We start from the raw sequence: 16,855 nt of genomic DNA, 5'->3' as shown, positions 1-16,855 counted from the left end.
TAAGGAGAATATGGATAAGCCACTCAGGGAGCAGGGTTAGGACTCACCTGGGAGGACACGGCATTGACACTTGGATGCCCGTGAAGGCAGTTGTGATAGATGAACATAATTCCAGCCCCAAGACTCTGACTATAAGGATGTAATGGAAGGAAAGGGCATATTGTAAAAGAAAAAGGATGAAGAAACACATCTGATGGACATAAGAATAATAATGACAAACTAAAGCTTTTAAAAGACTTCTTGAGAATTTTTTACTCATGTTGATAAGAAAACTAGACAAGGCAATGACTCCTAGAAGGAGGACAGATGCCTCGATTCTCATCATGTTTAGATTACTGAGCTGACCAATTTCAAATGTCATAGAAATTGAAATTGAAAAAAAAGGTGGAAAGTTGGCAAAAAAATTAGTGCATTACCAATGTAAGTAACTGAATTATGACACAAATGGCCAAGTTTCCTGACAGAGGTAGAAGGTTATCTATTTGCATTTTTAGTTCGGTAATATGCATTGCAAGATGATTTAGTGATCTGATGATTGCAAAGACAGGTAGCTTTAAATCAGGAGCCCCAAAGCTCTTTGATGTGCTGTCAAGGACATGTCAGTGTTTGATGTGAATTGACTCCTGTCTGCCGCCTTGTGTGTTATTTGATTTTTATAAGTTCAAAGACATGATACTCTACATCTTTTAAAAACTAAGCCTATAAAAAAAAGACTTCAAGTTCCTTTCATTTTCAAAGTACCTCGTTTCTGTTGTTTCCCATTTCCTAGGAAAGTGACAATATTGGAGGACCCTGATCAGAACATTCACCTGAAAAACCTGTCTCGCCATCAGGCAACCACGGAGGAAGAGGCGCTGAACCTGCTTTTCTTAGGAGACACCAACAGGATGATTGCAGAGGTAAGAGACTGCCCTCTGAAGCTGTGAGCACACTGGAGGAGATCAGGGATTTTAGGGACAGCAAGGACCTTACACACGATTCCATCGAACTCTCAGCTGCCAAGTAGGAAACCTAGATCCAGAGAAGCGAGAAGACTTTCCCAAGCTCAACAGCTACTTAATGAGCAGGAACTAGCATCTAGACTCTTAATTTTTCTGTTTTCCAATTTTATACAAATTGGTTTGCAGCTAATGAATGACAACTCATTAAATATCTTAATTATAGGAATTTTTGCATAATGTTTGCAATTTAAAAATACACAGTTCATTCTTCCCAATTTCAAATTACCCATGTGTTGGTGTTTACATTTCCATATGTTTTCGTGTATTCACTGGAGGATTACTTATAACGTATTTGGATTAATGCACGGGACACAGGAAGTGCTCTCTGCATTGGCAGCTGTTGCTGGCAGATCTGGGAACACTGCCACAGTGTGAAATATGAGTATGTTTCAGTGTAATATATGGGACATACTTACACTATTTGTTGTTAAGCCGACCTTCAAATCTAACTGGACACTTGCATTTTACCTGGGATCCCAAGGCAGGAGCCAGGATTGACCCGCCGTGGTCAGGGGACCATGACCTCAACCAGTTACAGGCTGGAGGTGGAGGGTCACAAGACTGTCATCCAGTGACTCTGTGGGGAAAGGAGCGGGTGGTGCGGGGGTTGGGGGGATTGTTCCCCAAATGCTCAGCTGACCGTTAGTCCTGGCAGTTTCCTTCTTAACCCTTTGCACTCGCTTGCTTTTTTCTCGATTCCTTTATTCTACTCGGGATTTAATTTTTTAAATACCCCATATTTTACAAAGCGCAGCAGTAGAATAAAAAACTGGAGTTTCTTTTCATACAAACTTGTTTATTTGGATTTTTTTATATTTCAAATTATTGATATATTCAAAGAGTAATTTGCACTCGACATCCAAGTGCAAAAGGTTAAACCATGCTCCCAGCTTCTCTGTCTCTGATGACAAGCAGCAGGGGAGGACAATAAGCTGGGAGGATAAGCATTCTGGGAAAGTCTATCAACTGACCTTTCTTCCTGCCCCATTTTCACTCTCTTGAATGTGCTTCCTTAGATACAAGACAGATAAATGGAAACAAATGCAGATACTGAAAATACGGCGTGGACATCTGGTTCTGTGTTGAGCCCTTACTTTTGTTGTTGGTGGTGGTGGTTTTTACAGTTCTGCGTCAATACTTTTCAATAGACTAACTTCTATAAATTGAGCTTATGTGCCACATATGATATGGACTTAAAGATGCTTAAACTATTACTTTCATTTTAGGAGACCTTTACAAAGATGTTTTTAATCTTTATTGTTGAAAGCATTACATATGTCCCCTTATTCCCCCATTGACCCCTTCTAGCCTGCACCTGCCCCCGCCCCAGGTTTCTGCACCCCATAGTCTGTGTCCATGGGTTATGCATATATGCATACAAGTTCTTTGGTTGATCTCTTCCTAACCACCCGACATTCCCTCTGAGATTTGACAGTTCGTTATCTTTACATAGTTTCTAATTTCAGAATATCTTGTTTTGCTTTACAAAATTGGCATTTGTGTTTTGCTTCAACATTTTGCCTGTGTGGTCATCTGTGTTGCTCTTATTTGTCACAATAATTAAAGATTAAGGAATAAAGGCAGATTAAAAATTAAGGAGTCTGATGATGAAAGATTTAGTATGCCCCATTAAAAATCCTGTTCCTTCATACACAGTTTAATAAACAGCAAACCAAGAGACCAGAGATATATGAAAAAGAGAATAAATGCTATTGGAAAACAAGCAGAGAAGCCTGTCTCTGCCTCAGTGCTAACTTCCTCCGGAAGTGACTCACTCATTTGAGAGAAGTCGAGGCCTGTCCCCACGGCGGCCCCTCGTCCATAATGGGTTATTGGGGGCTCCTGGCCCTTATTTACCATGACCTCTATAAGCTTAAAAGCTTGGCCTTTGCTATCTAGTTTGTCAACTTAGCTCACTACATCTTTTCACACTGGTATAAAGTTTTGAGGATCTCAGACTTCCTTTATACAAGCTTATCAGTCATGTTCCTTCATCTTACAAAATCCCCACAGTCTTTTCCTATTACTTACTGAGGAGTATCTAATGATCTATACCAGTGGTCGGCAAACTCATTGGTCAACAGAGTCAAATATTAACAGTACAACGATTGAAATTTCTTTTGAGAGCCAAATTTTTTAAACTTAAACTTCTTCTAACACCACTTCTTCAAAATAGATTCGCCCAGGCCGTGGTATTTTGTGGAAGAGCCACTCTCAAGGGGCCAAAGAGCTGAATGTGGCTCGAGAGCCGCAGTTTGCCGACCACGGGTCTATACTAATAAAAGGATAATATGCTAATTAGACCAGATATACCGGACATCATTCCGGACGTCCTTCCTGACAAAGCCGGGGCCCAGGTGGCACCGCCAGGGGTCCCGGGTGCCTGCGGCCGGCCAGAGGGAGATAAGTCCAGGTCTCAGGTGTGGGGGATGAGGCAGAGGCAGTTAGGGGCGATCAGGCAGGCAGGTGTGCGGTTAGGGGTGGTCAGGCAGGCAGGGATAGGCAGTTAGGGGCTATCAGGCAGTCAGGCAAGCAGTTAGGGGTGATCAGGCAGACAGAGGAGTTAGGGGCAATCAGGCAGGCAGGCAGGCGAGAAGTTAGGATCCAGCGGTCCCAGATTGCGAGAGGGTGCAGGCCAGGCTGAGGGACCCCCCTCCCTGTGCACGAATTTCGTGCACCAAGCCTCTAGTATTATTATAAATACACTGAAACCTGAAGAAGTCAATTCAAATAGTGCTGGTATGCATTATGTTTTTAATGTATTCCATTTTCCAGTGGAAAGCCTAATTGTTTTAAACCAAATCTAATAGATGTGGGATGTTTCTGGGCTTGCTTTTATTTTTTCTTTGGTAAGAATAGCTACGATGTTATACTGAGAACTTACTCAAAAGACTTGACATTGTTGTAGACACTGTATAATTATATTATTTCTGATTCTTATTGTATAGAGGAAACTGAGGCTAAGGGTGTCAGAACACTGGCTGAGCATCCAGGTCTGACTGACCCAGAGCCATGTTCTTTCCTTGTGCCTCATTCCACAAGTGCCATGACCACACTCACATGTGTCAAATTCTTCAAGTGAGGATATATTTCTGAATTATTTAAAAGGATAGCAAGTATTTAGCATTTCAGTTTAATCTCTTGAATTCATTGAAAGAAAATACATAAAAATATAAATGAAAAAGAACTGTCAATCCCTGGAAATACTTTATTATTCAGTCTCTAAAGAAGCATGTTCTAGATTAAACCTCACTGTCAGAATGTAATTTGACAGCACAGAACAAGCTTACCAGGATAAAAAATAAAAAAAAGCACTATTCTTTTTTTTTTTTTTCTTCTCAAAATAAGCTCCCCAAATTCCCATTTACACAGAGACATCCAGAAGTTGCCATGGTAACCAGAAAACATTTGCAAAACAAAGTCTGCAAATGTGGGACACCAGTGAAGTGCTCTTCCCTTGCAAGTTCTCTCTCAAAGCCAGCATTTTAAGGAAAAATGATCAAGATTAGCCTCATCCTCTTCTTACTTATTCAGAACTCTTAAATAATTTTTCTAAGTCTACCAGTGTTTTGAATAAGACCTGATTATATCCTTAGGGTAAAAAAATTTTTTAAGTTGAATTGCTGTGCCAAAGAGAATAAATATATTAAAAACTGAACTGTGTGTGGCCCAGTGTCAAAGCCCACCAGTAGCAAGTATGACTTTGTTATTGGAGAAGTTGGGGTGTCCTTTCTCCATTTGCATGGGATTACACCCCTGGGTTTCCAAAGTCCTGTTCCAGTCCTACAAGGAGTGTAGCTGGGTTTCAGTAGAGCTAAAAGCCAAGCCAGTGTCCAGAGTTTCCGTCCCATGATGCAGCCGGGTCCGGTTAGCATCAGGCTAGCTGCAGTCCATTAGTCCAGCGAATGCCAGGAAGCAGGAGCGAGAGAGCCCCGCAAGCCAGGAGTCAAGTGCAATTTGCCAAGAGAGCAAACTCCTTTGTTCAGGGGATTAAATATCCCAAATTTCAGGCCCTTGCGGTGGCCACACCCATTCTGGTCAATAACTTGTTCCCAGGTGTGACTGACAGTCAAGTACCTTCCCCACATCACCCCAGCTCACTGCACATGCACCCATCCTTCTTCCTGTCCAGTCCCTTCCCCCTGCAACCTGCAGGGGATAGACTCATGGTTCCCTGGGGAGTGTAAAGCTGCAGCTTTCTGGCAAAGCTGCCAGAATGACATGCCTATAATTTTTGGCTTTCCTGCTACTAATAACTAGGTTAATCACAATGGCATGCACCTGATACTTTTTGTCTTATAGTTAAATGTTTCTATCAGTTAATCAAGTCTAATTGAGCAAGGCAGTCCTGCACAGTTCCGTAGCTAGGACCATTTGCTTGACCCTGCCCATACTCTAAGCATCTGTCCCCAAGCGTGGTCAGAGGATAACTTGCAATAGAGTTTCCTGTCATAGGCAAAAGACAAGTTGCTGGGACCCTGTTTCTAACCCATGGATTCAGAATCTCTGCGGCAGAGCCCAGGAATGCACATTTTAGCATGTATGTGTGCTCAGGCGAAAGTTGGGGACAGTTTGGGGTTTTCCATTAAGAAGCTGTTGAAAAGTTTGTGAGCAGGTCTATAGTCTGCATCCTTGCCAACACCACCAAATTTGAAAATTTGGGCAATTTGGTCTATATATATATTGTTTTAATTTTGTTTTGATTACCGAATTCTTTTCTATTTTCACTTACCACTTGCGTTCCTGTCCTTGCTCATGTCTTCTACCTGCCTTTCCCTGGAGTGTCAGAGGAGGTCATTGATGTGCTGACTGTGAGCCTGGGATTCGGTCTTGTTCATCTTGCAACCACCATTCCTAAAACAGAGCCTGATGCACAGCAGGGCTCAGTGAGTGATTATTGAGAGAATGGACATTAAGAATAACTTTTTGTCTTTGTCATATATTTTGAATCTTCCCTCTAGAAATAGTCCCAATTGATAAAAGTGCCATTTAAATACCCATTTTAAGGAGTGATAATGTAGCTCAAAGTGAATCATGAGGCTAACATGAGCCTTGTATACAAGCCAGTTTGGAGAAGAGAATAGTGTCTGGAGTCCTTTCCACCAAAACTTCACAGTAGAGTCTGTTATGGGTTAAACTGTGTCTCCCCCTCCCCACCCCCACTTCCTGTGCCAAAGTCCTAACCCTGGTACCTCAGAACCTGACCCTATTGAGAGACAGGGTCTTTCCAGAGGTAATCGAGTTAAGAGGAGGTCATCAGGGTGAGCGCTGAACAATATGACTTGTGTCCTTATTGAATGGGGAAACTTAGAGACAGACACATCTACGGGAGATGCCGTGTGAACGTGAAATGGTCATCTAAGAGGAGAGTCCTGGAGCGGACCCTCACAGTCCTCAGAGGGGAGACCAGCCCTGCCCACAACTCTGTTTGGGACTTCCAGTGTTCAGAACTGTGAGATAATAAGTGTCAGTTGTTTAAGCCACCCAGTTTGTTGTATTTTGTTATGGCAGCCCTAGCGAGTTAGTGCAGTGTCCAAATAACTAGGATATAATTTCTTATACCATAGGGGCCTGGTGTAGGTCTTGACCTTGATTAATTCAGAAGCAGTAATGTGCTATGTCTATATACAGTGCTTGCTATGAAACTGCTTGAAGGGGAGCTCTGGTCGCAAAGAATGGTCTTTGTCAACATTGGAAAGTCCAGGGGCCCTTGGAGGTGTCGTGCTTTCTTCCCATGTGGCTTCCTTCCCCAGGTAAACTGGCCAGTGAGTTGCTCCGGCCCGTGGTGACAGCCACTCTGTGGCTTCCTCACATCCTTGCCAGGTAGTGGTGAAGAGCCCAAGCTCCCGAGGGACCTTGTTCTGCTCCCGGCTCCACCCTTCCCAGGTGGGTGTCCTTGGGCACGTCACTTAACCCACCTACGCCACACTTTCTAGTGTGTAAAATGAGCATAATCACACCTCCTTCTAGGATTATAGTAAGAATTGAATTGAATGACATTTGGAAAGACCCTGTGGTTCTCAGCTAGCAACTATTTAAGGACAAGACTGTTAACTGGTTCCTCTCTATTGTCTCAGGACTTGGCAGCCAGGTGATCAGTCATTAATTAATTGTTTTTATTGAATGGGTGGGGAGAAGGAGGCCTGATGATTTCAGGTAATAAGACCTGAATCTCAGGCCTAGAATTGAAAGTACATGAGTACAGAGCACATCACAGATGACTTGGACTTAAAAAACAACAACAAAACAACAAATTGTGAGACCCCAGACCTTTTGGAAAAGTTGAACTTTCCAAATAACCTGCCAGTAATGTTTATCCTATCTAATAAAGAGGGAATATGCTAATTGACCCTCATACCATCGCAAAGATGGCAGTGCCCACAGCCAATAAAGAGGGAATATGCTAATTGACTGCCACGCCCTCAAAGATGGCAGTGCCCACAGCCACAAGTACGTGTTGCCAAGTCCCCTCAGCCCTGCCAGGGCAGCAGGCGTGCGACAAGGCTGGGTACGCCCTGTGTGCCTGCCTCCAGAGTCCCCCAGTCCCTTCAGCCACCCAGCCACCCAGGGCTGGCCCAAGGCGCAGGCAAGCCTTGGATGGAAGCTGCCCAGCTGACACCCGAGGCGCAGGCAATCTTCAGATGTCGGCTGCCCAGCCAGCAGGGGCTGCCCAAGGCTCAGGTAACCAGGGCCAGCCGAGGCTTGCACTGCTGGCAGTGGCAGCAGCAGAGGTGTAATGGGGCATCGCCTTCCCCTGATCGCCGGGTCGCCTCCAGCCCCTGAGGGCTCCCAGTCTGTGAGAGGGGACAGGCCAGGCTGAGGGATCACCCCTCCAGTGCATGAATTTTCATGCACCAGGCCTCTAGTGGGATTTATAATTTTCCAGGAGCTATTCAAGGTCTTTTTACCTAATTCTTGGCTTGAAATAAAAACATACTAGATGTATCTGAGTTGTGCTGCTGTGCTTTGCAGACCCTCAGACTCTGCTCATTATCACACTCGGGAGTGAACTGGGTGAACTTGTGGATGTGTAAAGGCAGTGGGAGACCGTGTGAGCAGAGTCAGTGGTTCAGGCCACTCTCAGGAGCAGCTGTCCTTGTTGTCTGATAACATCCAGGTAATACAAGGAGGAAAGGGTACGTTTGCTATTAGGTTGTGTTTGTTAACAACACTAAGCCTCTGTCTCCTTGTGTGCTGTGTGTGAGAATCGAGGATTTAGGTCATAATTAGTGTTACAGAATCATATTCCACTCCACACTTAGAGGGACATTGACTCACATACTTACAGAGTTTTGTTTGAAAGATATGTTAATTGTAAATAATTAGCACCTTTAGTCCAAGATTTGTGAGCCTGGGAAGAGCAAAATACGCAGCAGGCTAAATATTTTGGGTCCTGCTTTTATTATAATATGAACTAGAGGCCCAGTGCACGAAAATTCGTGCACTCAGGGGGGTTCCTCAGCCCAGCCCACACCCTCTCACAGTCCAGGACCCCTTGGGGGATGTACAACTGATGGCTTAAGTGGGCCTAACCTGGCAGCCAGACATCCCTCTGGCAGCCCAGGAGCCCTTGGGGGATGTCCAACTAACAGCTTAGGCCTAAGCTGTTAGTCGGACATCCTTAGCACTGCCATGGAGGTGGGAGAGGCTCCTGCCACCACCACTGCACTGGCCAGCTATGAGCCGGCTTCTGGCTGAGCAGTGCTCCCCCTGTGGAAGCGCACTGACCACCAGGGGGCAGCTCCTGTGTTGAGCGTCATAGCGACTGGTCGTTCCACCATGAGGGTTAATTTGCATATTACCCTTTTATTATATAGGATAGCTTCTCTTATTAATAGGTCCCAATAGGCAGCTAAAAGCCTTAGCAAAGATGTGTTCACATTGTAACCTCTTTTTCTTGTCTACTGTATATCCTTACTAGAAGGAAATAAACTTAAATTTTGAGCACATACTCTATGTCAGGCATTTCTCTTTTTTATATTTTACATATGAGAAATTTACATTTTAAAATAGTGATTCTGTGTTTTAACATAGTTTGCATTCTGCTCTCATCTAATCTGATTTGTGCTATTGCATGAACCATGAGTTTTGAGATCTAAAACGTTTATTAAAATAAGTGAAGTGGTATGGTACAGTCATTATTAGAATGTTAAAATGTACATAGCCTCTATACATGATTACAGAAACATAATCTTTTTAGCTGTAAAAATTTAGCTCTAGAGTTTCTTCTGATCATTAAAATTCTCATTTCTGATTAAACATAGCAGAAGAAAGTAATTTTTACTCCCTGTTATTGAAATTCACCAACAAGAGCAACAAAATGTGAAATGTAGAGGGGGAATAAAAGCCATCTTCAGTGAAACAAGGAAACAGCCATAACCTCAAACCCGGAGGAAACCTGCCAAATACTATGAAATTTGACTTATGGCGAGGGAGGGTGCTGAGAGCCAACACATATATTCTCCAACCTCAGGCAGGATACAGTTTCCCCTTTACGAAAGGGTCACAATTCTCAAACGCAAATCTGATGATCTTTTGGTTAGAGTGCTGAGATCTATGAACATAGGCAAGTATGGGGCACAGTATTACAGAGATATTTATCCTACACTATAAAAGGTGCATCCTAAGGAGAAAACTTAAAGACAGACCTTTTTGTGGTCAGTAGTCTAGGCGCATTGCCAAGAAAGATGTTCTTTTTTAGTGGGGTTCAGTGAGTTTGTGACTTAAGGGGTTTTACCATCCCAGACCTGTTAGTGCAAAAAATTGAGGAAAGTGTATGCTGTTAAGGCTAAGGATATAGCAGACAGTAAAAGTATCTTAATTTGAATATTTCCTCACCCATCCCCAGACTGCTCTTTAGGGAAAAGATGATATGTTGAAAGATAAAATGATATGTTGAAAGAAAACATCTGCAGACCTATCCATATAAATGGAGTATGGGTGCTGGGGGAGGACTAAGGAACATATATTTGATTATGTTAGAAGCAGAGAGTTTGTTCTTCATAATCTTAGATGTTCCCTAAATACATTCTTTGTTTTACAAAAATAGCTAAAAATGTAGAAGGGTTAAAAATAAAAAGATGACAAGAAAAGAGAAGAAGATAAAAAGCAAACTTGAGGCCCTAGCTGGTTTTGCTCAGTGGTTAGATTTTGGCCCATGAACTGAAGGGTCACTGGATCAATTCCCAGTCAAGGGCACATACCTCAGTTGCAGGCTCAATCCCCCGTCCCTGATAAGGGTGCATTTGGGAAGCAACCAATCAATCTGTGCAATCTGTCTTCTCTCTCTCTCTCTCTCTCTCTCTCTCTCTCCCCCTCCCTTTCTTCCACTCTGTCAAAAAAAAAAAAAAAGTCAATGGAAAACATATCCTTGGTTGAGGATTTTTTGAAAAAGCAGCCTTTTTTACTCAAACACTAACATTGTTATTTTTGATTGGGAGATTTCTACTTTCATCTTTGCTCCTTTTTCAGTTGTTCGAATGTTTAACATAATAAGTGTGATAGAGTTACCAGTGCTTACCAAAATGTCTAGCTTATGCCTTCTTGCACAGGCTTCCTTGAAGAGAGTTCATGTGACTTGTTTTAGCCAATGAAGTGTGAGTGAATGTGAGCTGCTACTTTTGCATTGAAGCTTTTACGAGCTAGTGTGAGGTTCTCCTTGGTCTCTTCCCCTCTTGTGGCAGCCCTGAAGCTTATGTTGAGACTAGAGGCCCGGTGCATGAAATTCATGCACGGAGGGGGTGGTGTCCCTCAGCCCAGCCTGTACCCTCTCACAATCCAGGACTGCTGGCTCCCAACTGCTCACCTGCCTGCCTTCCTGATTGCCCCTAACTGCTTCTGCCTGCCAGCCTGATCACCCCCTAACCACTCCCCTGCCAGCCTGATTGATGCCTAACTGCTCCCCTGCCAGCCTGTTTGCCCCCAACTTCCCTCCTCTGCCGGCCCGGTCACCCCTAACTGTCTCCCCTGCAGGGTTAATCGCCTCCAACTGCCTTCCCCTGCTGGCCATCTTGTGGTGGCCACATGGGGGCAGGATCTTTGACCACATGGGGGAAGCCATATTGTGTGTTGGAGTGATGGTCAATCTGCATATTACTCTTTTATTAAATAGGATAGAGGCCTGGTGCAGGAGTGGGGGCCAGCTGGTTTGCCCTGAAGGATGTCCCGGATCAGGGTGGGGGTTCCCTTGGGGCGTGGGGCAGCCTGAGCAAGGGGCCTGTGGTGGTTTGCAGGCCGGCCACGCCCTCTGACAACCCAAGTGGAGGCCCTGGTATCTGGAATTTATTTACCTTCTACAACTGAAACTTTGTAGCCTGGAGCGGAGCCAAGCCTCCTGCATGCTCCACGGCTGGCAGCCATTTCTGTTTGAGTTAATTCACATTCTATAATTGAAACTTTGTAGCCTTAAGCGGAGGCCTGGACCCGGCCAGAGTATGCGGAAAGCTTTGCTTTCTCCTTTGCCACGGGCAACCCTGGCCTGGTCTCTCCAGCTCCGTGGCTGCCGCCATTCTGTTTGAATTTGTTTACCTTCTATAATTGAAACATTGTAGCTTGAGTGGAGGCTTAGGCCTGGCAAGGGCATGCGGAAAGCTTGGCTTCCTCTGTTGCCTGGGAAACCTTGCTCTCTGTGGCTGTAGCCATCTTGGTTGGGTTAATTTGCATACTCGCTCCTGATTGGCTGGTGGGCGTGGTTTGGGCATAGCGAAGGTGTGGTCAATTTGCATATTACCATTTTATTAGGTAGGATGGTGTCTCCCAAGGTGGCGGCACCTTCCCAGCCTTGCTGACGCTCTAACCACGGAGCAAGCCACCATTAAACCATATTGACAAATAATGTAAGAAAGAAGCCTTTGTGATTTTAAGCCTCTGAGATTATGGTGCTATTTGTTAATGTGCTACCACAATGTAACTTGGTCTATCTTGATGAATATAATATGTGTGTCATTTATAACAACTCATTATTCCTCATAAGATTCAAATGTAGCATGGTTTTTTAATTAAGAAAAATTAAGTCACTTATATCATCTAATTTTCCAGTGGGTTTGAAACAATATTAAAACGTATAAATCTGAACAAAAGTGTCAAAAATTACAAAATTTTTGAAAGGGAAACTCGATTTTAAAAAGAAGATAGATAGCTGTAATAGACAACTAGAATGCATTAACTTATTGCTGTTAAGGACAAATTTTAGCTATGATTTTTGAGGCAGACAAGTAGAAACAAGGGAAAAATTTAGGCATTTTGAATTACATAGTTTTCATTGTTCAGAGCAAGCTTACAGGTACTAAATTGTAGGTAAAATATATGTAAGGATCTTGTGTGGCAAAATGGTCAGTGTCTTGCCTGTGACTTTGAAAGAAATGCAAAAACTTTATACTTCTATTGGTCTTGTATAATATTGAGAGCATTATATTAAATATAGTATATTTAATTAAATGTATTAGTAAGGTTCCAACCAGGAAGACAAGTCACTGTGGTTATTATTTTTTTATCTTTATTGTTGAAAGTATTACATATGTTCCCTTCCCCCCCCCATTGAACCTTTCTAGCCCATCCCACCCCACCCTAGGTCTTCATCACCCTATTGTCTGTGTCCACGTTTTATGCATATGCATACAAGTTCATTGGTTGATCCCTTCCCACCCACCCACCATCCTCTGCCCTCCCTCTGAAGTTCGTCAGACTGTTCCATGCTTCTATGTCTCAGGATCTATTTTTGTTCATCAGTTTATTTTGCTTATTAGATTCCACATTTGGATGGACCTGGATAGTATTATGCTAAGAGAAAGATAAGTCACTGTATTTAAAACGAGAAAAATCAACACAGATAGTTTTGTCTCATGGGTGATGGAAGAATCTGAGAAGACAACGGGATGCTGGTGCAACTCAGAGGTTACCACAACAGGAAGCCACTAGGTCAGGCAGGTGTCAGCTAGTAGGAGCCACCTGCAGGCGGTCAGAGGGTGTGCGGAAGGGAAAGGCGGGGTAATTCTCCCTCTCCCTGTCTTGCAAGTGGGAAGACAGCAACAAACTAACAGGGACCTTGGGAAAAGCTACCTTTAGAACTCAGCATCTCTGTGATGTAGAGCAACGGAGAAGAAAGGGAACAGAGAACTCAGATCCATTGCTTTTGCTAATCTTACAAATCAGGAGTATACACGGGGGAAACTGGCAGAAAATCAATTTTGGCTATAGCTTTAAGCACAGAAGCTATTTTTATAGCATTTCTTGCTGATAGATATTTTCACTTTTTGGCAGGCTGACTTTTGTATCTATTGCTTATATTGGTTTCAAGCTAGGAGAGAGGAGACAAAGGTCTTATCAGCCACCCAAAACCTTCAACAAGTAATTTGATCATGTTTGGGGTATGCCACTTGGAGTCTTGCCAGTTCTAACAGCAAGGGATCATTGTGGCAACAGAGAGAACTGTGAATCTTCCAAATGTGGAGAGATAGTATGGGTCGATAACATGGAGTGAAATATTATACCTCATATTAGACATCTGTGCTTCTAGTTCTTCCTTCAGCATCTCCATCTCTACTGTGAGTGACGTGTTCTCAAATCCTCATCTGTTGCTGATCTTGATGTCCAAATCCAAAGATTGCATTGAGAGCTATTGCCATCAATGGGATAGGATCAATTTCTTTCATACAAATAACATGTTTTAAATGTATACCTGAGTTTCTCTTGGTGTGTAATCCCAGATGTTCCTTGTTGTCTATACACAGGATAGTAAATGTATTGTCAGTGTACCTGTAATCTGAAGGTAATTAGCATGTGTAAAACAAAAAAAGAGTTTTCCTTAAAGACAGTTTAATGAACTGCAATAAATGCTTGAGAAGATCATTAGAATTTTTAGCCCCATAATAGTATTGTTCCAGTTATGTATATGGTCAGACTTGAAAATTAGTAAGCCAGGCTGAATTTTAAAAGGAAAAGAAAAAAAAGCTAGTCAATTAAAAAAACAAAAGTAGATATGCTAGACGGATGAGTTACTGACTGCCACTGAGGATTAAATTTAGCCATGATTGTTCTTGCAAGTACAAAAGGGGGGACTATTTGGGATTATAGAGTTTCTATTGTTCAGAGACCAATTCTTTATGCTAATGATATGATGACATCAGTTCCAGGATGACAAACAGGGATGATAATTGAATATAACTCTGTTTAGAGATACAGCTAAAATTCTTTGCAATTTGCCATATGTGCCAACTTTAGCATACTTAGATTTTTCTATATAAATGTGTTTGACTTTGAATTTCCAAATCCTGGAGAAATGGCCCACAGGGAAGCAATCTGCTGAATTCTGACATCAACAGAAGAAGAGCCATCACTAACTCTGACATTCAGCTCTCCCCAAATCATTGTCAGCTAATAAATCTTGGAGGATGTAAAAATAAAAAATCCATCAAACTATTTCCAGACCCGTTAGGAGGGATATAGCATAATAAAACATAGTAGGATATTCTTATTCGAAAGGTGAATCATAATTGCTGGAACATTCTTGTCAGATGTCCCAGATTGTTCCAAAGCTTACTTTTACATTTCAGACAGAATCCGTGTGCCTACTCTATTTTTCTCTTTTACAAAACTACTTTGACAACATGATGGACCTAGAAATCCTTCAGCCAGGGAAAATGATTTTGATTGCTTTTCTAACAGCTGTGTGTCTTGTAAAGAGAAAAATCAGAAAGGAAGATGGCAGTTTAGGATCGTTCATTTCAGCAGAGGGCTGTCTCATTGGGGGTATTTTGCTGCTAGACAGAGTGTTCTGAAGCCATCTCAGAAAAAGATGAAGGCAGGTGTTGATGGTCACATCTAAACCAGCAGGTTTGGTCAGGCCTTGCTGACCCAGGCTGATCAGAGAACATGGAAAGAGCTCATTCACTGTGTGAAGAACTAGACAGGGAATTATTTACCCAGTGAGGTCAGGGTTAGTAATCTTGAGTTCAGGGTGTTTGAACCTGAAAAGCTAGGGTATCAGCTTAGAGAATGCATGGAGATTGGTACTTTCAGTCTTCGATGCAGATGGAGTAGGTGAGGGGAGGACCAGATTAGCTGGGACATGCAGGTAGAGAGTGTTATTAGAAAGGAGAATTGGGGTGGAAAGCTGGGTTCTGGACTCCGGCTGCTGTGTTGGTCTTAGCTGGTTTTCTTTAAAGAGTCTCACGTGTATACATTATGTACTCCTGTTCAGTCCAAGAGAGATTTTCTTAACCTAACCTAGTCTTCATCAGTGAGAATTCCTGTGGAGATATTTCACTCCAAAATAGCAGAGTGATTGGGCCAAGAGACACATGAAAACATGCTCAAAGTCACTAATTATCCGAGAGATGCAAATCAAAACGACAATGCGGTACCATCTCACACCTGTCAGAATGGCTATCATCAACAAATCAACAAACGACAAGTGTTGACGAGGCTGAGGAGAAAAAGGAACCCTAGTGCACTGCTGGTGGGAATGCAGACTGGTGCAGCCACTGTGGAGAACAGTATGGAGTTTCCTCAAAAAACTGAAAATGGAACTCCCATTTGACCCAGTAATCCCACTCCTAGGAATATATCCTAAGAAACTAGAAACTCCAATCAGAAAGGATATATGCACCCCTATGTTCATAGCAGCACAATTTACAATAGCTAAGATTTGGAAACAGCCTAGGTGCCCGTCAGCAGATGAGTGGATCAGAAAACTATGGTACATCTACACAATGGAATACTATGCTGCCATAAAAAAGAAGGAATTCTTACCATTTGCAGTAACCTGGATGGAATTGGAGAACATTATGCTAAGTGAAATAAGCCAGTCAATGAAAGAAAAATTCCACATGATCTCACTCATTTATGGATAATAAAGAACATTATAAACTGATGAACAAAAAGATAGATACAGAGACAGTAAAGCATCAAACAGACTGTCAAATTACAGCGGGAAGGTTAGGGAGAGGTGGGGGAGATAAGAGATCAACCAAAGGACTTGTATGCATGCATATAAGCATAACCAATGGACACAAAACTCTGGGGGGTGAGGGCATGTATGGGAGTGGGGTGGGCAATGGTAAGATATGTATACATATAATACCTTAATAAAAAAATGAAAAAAAAGGACTTCAATACATAAGAATAGAATATAAGGTAAAGATACAAGAAATAAACACATATTTAAAGGATCCTGGAATATCTTACATGTAGTATAAAGAGAGTATGTAGATCACTGAAGGCTGTATTAACTATAATCATTTTCAAAGTTATTGAAAATATGTGAGATTAAAAAGAGAAAAAGTGTTACAAAAACGTAAGATCACATTATATAAACACAAAACCATATTTTGTCAATTCCTGCCCCTGCCCCTCAAATCAAAATTTTCAGTCTTGAAGATGGCCACACACACAGCATCATGAATATTTTAAAAAGTGAAAATGTTAATTTACAGGGATCCCACTTGATCTACCGATAAGAATCATAGAACATCAGGACTGGTTGTTGTACATCTGCAGAACCCTAAGGGAAGAGGCATGAACAGCCTTTTGAAAATGTTTATCAGGCTTGCCCAATCTTATTGTTATACTGTTTCTTTTAAATTTCTCTCTTAGCTTAGGAGTATTTCCTGCTCAGTCGGAAGTGATTTTGTCCAATGAAATGTGAGGTTTTTTTTTTTTACCATATGAAATAGCTTCTGAGAGTGGAGCTTTAGTCTTCAATACAGGCTTTCGGTGTTTCCTCAGTTGAATGCTGTGTTATGAAAAGCGTTCTGCAAAAGCAGCTTCTGGGACCACTGTACAACCACATCGCTGCTCCTTCTGTGCAGACAGTTGGAAGCCACCAGTGCCGGAGAGGGTCATTGTCGAGTCACCTT

The 16,855-nt window shown here is 42.4% G+C and overlaps 1 protein-coding gene across 1 annotated transcript in view; it reads left to right on the top strand.

Moving 5' to 3' along the window:
• KIF6 (kinesin family member 6) overlaps positions 1-16,855 on the top strand; it is a 389,490-nt gene that overhangs the window by 108,842 nt on the left and 263,793 nt on the right. Inside the window, exon 6 of the mRNA XM_028161152.2 lies at positions 770-899. Within this exon, the coding sequence (XP_028016953.2) occupies positions 770-899 (130 nt within the window). The remainder of the gene's footprint in view (positions 1-769; positions 900-16,855) is intronic.

The sequence above is a fragment of the Eptesicus fuscus genome, chromosome 10, assembly GCF_027574615.1.
Source record: "Eptesicus fuscus isolate TK198812 chromosome 10, DD_ASM_mEF_20220401, whole genome shotgun sequence".
NCBI classification, from domain to species: domain Eukaryota; kingdom Metazoa; phylum Chordata; class Mammalia; order Chiroptera; family Vespertilionidae; genus Eptesicus; species Eptesicus fuscus.
The sequence above is the reverse complement of the archived record's forward strand: the minus strand, read 5'-3'. Positions and strand labels throughout refer to the sequence as shown.